Below are 4,822 nucleotides of genomic sequence, written 5' to 3'. Positions count from 1 at the left end.
TCTTTTTGATTGATAAGTTTTAATATTATCTATTTTATGACATTGTTTATGGTGCTTTGAGTATGAACCAATTTGGATAAGAAAATTAACCCTTAGACCATGCACAATGGGAAAAAAATTTCAATAACCTTCAACACCCACTTTTTCAATTCCCAACACTCCACATCATTTTCTCTCTCTTAATTCAACACCCATTCAATTTTTACCACTCCAATGGTAAACATTCAACACCCTACCCCACCACTTTTTATTTCTTATTCTTATTTAATTTTTGTTTTTATAATTACATAAAATTATAATTATCGATTTAAATTAAATTAAAATAATACAATTAATTTTTTTTAAAAACAATATTTACTTAAATAATTTTTTTTCTTAACTTAAAATGCAATACAACAAACTAAGCACGCGACACACAAATAGCTTAAAATGCAAGACAACAAACAAGCACACAAAACACAACTAATTTATTTAGTCCGATACAAATCATCTTCAATCACGAAACATTCCAAACTTTGTCCATATGTGCTTCACGAGATCTGCTTGCAATTCGTGATGAACATTTGGATCACGCAACTCGGATCTAGCACGCACATGATTTGCAAAGGTGGGTAACACCTCGGTCGAGTATGATTGCGGTGTACTAGATCCACTTCCCTCAGATTGCTCAAAATCGGTCCAACGTTGAGCATATGTATCTCTTTCATCTTCAACAATCATATTATGTAATATGATGCATGACCTCATGATGATACCCAAATCGGCTATGTCCCACAAGCGAGCTGGTTCACAGATGATTTTAAATCGAGCTTGAAGCACTCCAAAAGCACGTTCGATGTCCTTTCGACAGCTCTCCTGTTGTTTTGCAAATAACTTATCGGGTTCACTTTGAGGAAGTCTAATTAATTTGACGAAAGTTGGATAAGAAGGGTAGATACCATCAGCTAGATAGTATGCCATATTATAGGGAAGTTGATTCACAAAGAAATTCACCCTTGGAGTCTTTCCCTGTTTCACATCATCAAACACCGGTGATCGGTCTAGAACGTTGATATCGTTCAACGTTCCTGGACATCCAAAAAAGGCATGCCAGATCCATAGATCATGAGATGCAACTGCTTCAAGAATAACTGTGGTGTTCCCTTACCCCCCTAGTAAATTGACCTTCCCATGCTTTAGGACAATTTTTCCACTCCCAGTGCATGCAGTTAATACTCCCGATCATCCCTGGGAACCCCCGCATTTCACTAACATGGAGTATTCTTTGAAGGTCATCTTGGGTTGGTGCTCTCAAGTACACTTGCTCATACAATCATATGATTCCTTTACAGAATCTACGTAAGCACTCCAATGTTGTAGTACCTCCTATTTTGATGTATTCATCGACCGCATCTGCTGCCACACCATATGCTAAGATTCGCATTGCTGTGGTACATTTTGCTAAGGGTGATATACCTTCTTTGTTGGTGGCATCAACTCGCTGGGTGAAGTAGTTATCACTACTTGAAAGGTCTTCAACGATTCGAAGGAAAACATGTTTTTGCATCCAAAACCGACGACGAAACATTGCATCGTCATATGTAGGCTCATTGGCAAAGTAGTCGTCAATGAGTCTTTGGTTAGCTTCTGCATGATCTCTATTTAAATATTTTCTTCTACCAGATCCACTACCTAATCCACTACCTTCCTCTAGTTTTTTTCGACGCTGAATAAATCGGTTGACCATATAAGTGTCTTCAGCATCACGTTTTTGGAAGTAGGCTTCCATATCAAAACCAAAAGGATCCATTGATAGTGTTTGGAAGTAGATATTGGAAGTGGATATGAATGCAATTTGAGAAAGGAAATAGTTTAAACAATATTCAAGTGGCAAATAGATTTGGAAGTAGATATGAATGTTATTCAAGTCCCTATATATAAGCAAATAGTTAAAGCACGGGGAGTGAATTATTAAAGTGTTTGTTAAAGCACGGGGAGTGAATTATAAATGTGGATGTAACACTGACAAATAGTGGATGTAACACTGACAAATAGATTTGTGATATTGGAGTGAATTATTAAAGTAGCACGGGGAGATTTGTGATATTGGAGTGAATTATTTAAAGCAACACTGACAAATAGAATAGTATGTGAAAATAGTATGCATAATTATGAAATAAGTCACGTATAGAATAGTATGTGGAGATAGTGTGTGGTGGAAATTAAAGTTTTTGAAATAAGTCACGGGGCAAATAGTATGCATAATTATTAAAGCAAATAGTTTGTGAAATAAGTCACGGGGACTAAACAACACTGACAATTATTAAAGTAAACACTGGGGACTAGACAACACTGACAATTATTAAAGTAAACACTGGGGACTAGACAACACTGACAATTTTGACCGAATACAAACAAATATTAGTGAAATTAATTTCCAAACAGCTCACGCTCCAAGTTTTTCAACATATCTTTTTTCCTGTCATCGAGATGCTCTTGGGAACTTAACTTTATGTACATGTCCATTTTCTTCAATCTGTTTTTCTCTTGTTGCACTGCGGTGTACTTTTCCATTTTTTCGGTGTACTCTTTAAAGTGTTCCATCTCTTGCACCTTCATTTCTTTGAATTGAACCCACTCCTTTTCCACCTCCTCCAAGCCAGCGTCCTTGCTTTTCTTTTTTCCTTTTTTTTTAGCTGCCTCCCTTCCCATTGGACGAGCACTAGATCCTACAGAGTCCTCGTGAGATCTCTTAGATCCACTACTACCTGAGCCAACATTTCCTCCCACTTGACTGCCTCCTACTTGACTGCCATAACGTGGTTGATCACGGAGAGCGCACCATTCTTCCTTTAAAGTAAATTTACCATTCTTCCCACATGCATATATTTCCTGGGCTTTTGCCAAAACATCATCTTCCGATCAACCGCTTGCTTGCTTGCTGACGCTTAGCGGTATCATAAGCACCAACCCATTTATTTATTAATTTGCTCATATAATTAAAACGGTTTCGGCATGCAATGACATCGCGTGGAGAATTGAATGAGCAATGATCATTACAATACTCAGTAATTTTACCCCAATATGCTTCACTTGTCTGGTTTCTCCCGACAACACTGGATGTTCCATATTTTATCCATCCACTAATTAACACCAAATTTTGTTCAGTGTTCCATGATGGTTGGGGGTTTTTCTTGCTCTTAGGAGTTGTATCCTCTGGAGTGACTTCATTGTCTCTTGTCATTCCACCACGATTTATTTGTGATGAAAATTCAGGATATTCACCAAGACTCCTAAAATTTTCATTCATCATCGGCATATAACCATTAAATGGGGGTGTTTGAGATGGATATCCCATCATAGATCTAGAATATGGATGAAAGTTGTTTGGAACAGAGGATGAGTGATTGAAATTTGAGGCAAAACCAAAATTAGGCATGTTTTGAGGATTTTGGTTGAGAAATTGATTTGGGTTTTGAGGATATTGGTTGGGAAATTGATTTGGGTTTTGAGGATGTTGGTTGAGAAATTGATTTGGGTGTTGATAATTGTTGGGATTTTGGTAGCTAAATGGGTAATCAGAAGAATTTTGGGTGTTGAATTGATTGTTATTGGGATCCATTTCACTAATCAAAGACTAAAACTTTAAAAGAAAGACTAATAATGAGATTAAGAGAGTGAAAAACTTGATTTTTTTTCTGTGTCCAAATGAAATGATCCAAGTCTCTATTTATAGAGAGAAAAAAAATCACGAATTTTGCTAAAAAAAAAAATTATTTGCAATGAAATAATTGAATCCAAATTATTAAGAAGATAAAAATCCAAGCAGCCAATCGTAGCAAGCCACGTGTCATTATTTTTATCACTTTCTCTTTCTCCCACCGTTTTCCCTGCAGCTCACCTCCCCTGTCGGCGCGTGACATGCACGCGCCATTTTGGTCCATTCACGCGTCGCCACGTGTCCTTCCGCACAGCAATTCAACTTATTGAATCAATTCACCATCTCTTTCCTCCAAGTGATATTCAACAAGGGCACTCCAATGGTTTAAACATATTGAATATGGGATTCAATAACCCATTGTAAGTGGTCTTACACTAACATTTTAGGGGTGGCATTTAAGGTGGGTAGGAGAAAGATTTTCCCACCATAGTAAAGTCCAACTTTTACCTACTGCTGGCAGCTATAACCTGCTGCAATTTAAAATAAAAAATCAATCAAAACTTATTATATTATCAAATATTGGGAAGGTCATGTTTTCTAAATCACCTTCCATTCTTAAAATAAAAATCCACACCTTCAATTTCAGAAAATTGAAAAAATTATAAATATCACCCATAAACCTTCATAATAGTGAAATACTCATTTATGTGATTTTAATCTCAATTATTGCTATAAAGATTGTTATTTCAACATATCCTAGTGAAACTAATTCTAATCAGATCTTGAACATGTTCATCCAATTATTTTGCTTAGTGCAATTATTCTCATCTATTTTTGCTAATAACGAAGAAAGATTTTTTTCTTTTCTTTTCAATTTTCCATATTTGCCAATGATCATATGGGATGCATCTGGCACCCATTTTCAAATCTGTTGGTATTTCTCTAGATGGGGAAGAAGGTCAGGATACCTTCATGAAATTCACAGCTAAAACCATAAGCCAACTACGTCTCACTTCCTCCAACATGCCCATTCCTCAAAAGACTGGATCAGTAAAGAGACTTGCTGATCAGAAAGTTCAGGAAGTCAGGAAGAGACAGAAGTCTGACAAGCCTGCCAAGAAGGACATTGGATCAAGTTCTCACAAAAAATGAGAAAGGGAAACCTACTTCAGCTCAAGAAGT

At 36.5% G+C, this 4,822-nt stretch overlaps 1 protein-coding gene and 1 pseudogene across 1 annotated transcript; both read right to left on the bottom strand.

Moving 5' to 3' along the window:
- Positions 1 to 290: 290 nt before the first annotated feature.
- Positions 291 to 1,789, bottom strand: LOC146904127 (uncharacterized; annotated as a pseudogene).
- Positions 1,790 to 2,325: 536 nt separating this feature from the next.
- Positions 2,326 to 3,696, bottom strand: LOC146904126 (glutathione S-transferase T2-like). The gene is given in 2 exon segments (XM_085726372.1): positions 2,326 to 2,919; positions 2,921 to 3,696. Coding segments are annotated over 2 exon segments (1,191 nt in total). The 5' UTR covers positions 3,602 to 3,696; the 3' UTR covers positions 2,326 to 2,409.
- Positions 3,697 to 4,822: the final 1,126 nt, after the last annotated feature.

This window comes from Medicago sativa, chromosome 7 (assembly GCF_051527215.1).
Source record: "Medicago sativa cultivar Bolivia chromosome 7, Bolivia_mono, whole genome shotgun sequence".
Taxonomy (NCBI): Eukaryota; Viridiplantae; Streptophyta; class Magnoliopsida; order Fabales; family Fabaceae; genus Medicago; species Medicago sativa.
This window is presented reverse-complemented; position numbering and strand designations above follow the sequence as displayed.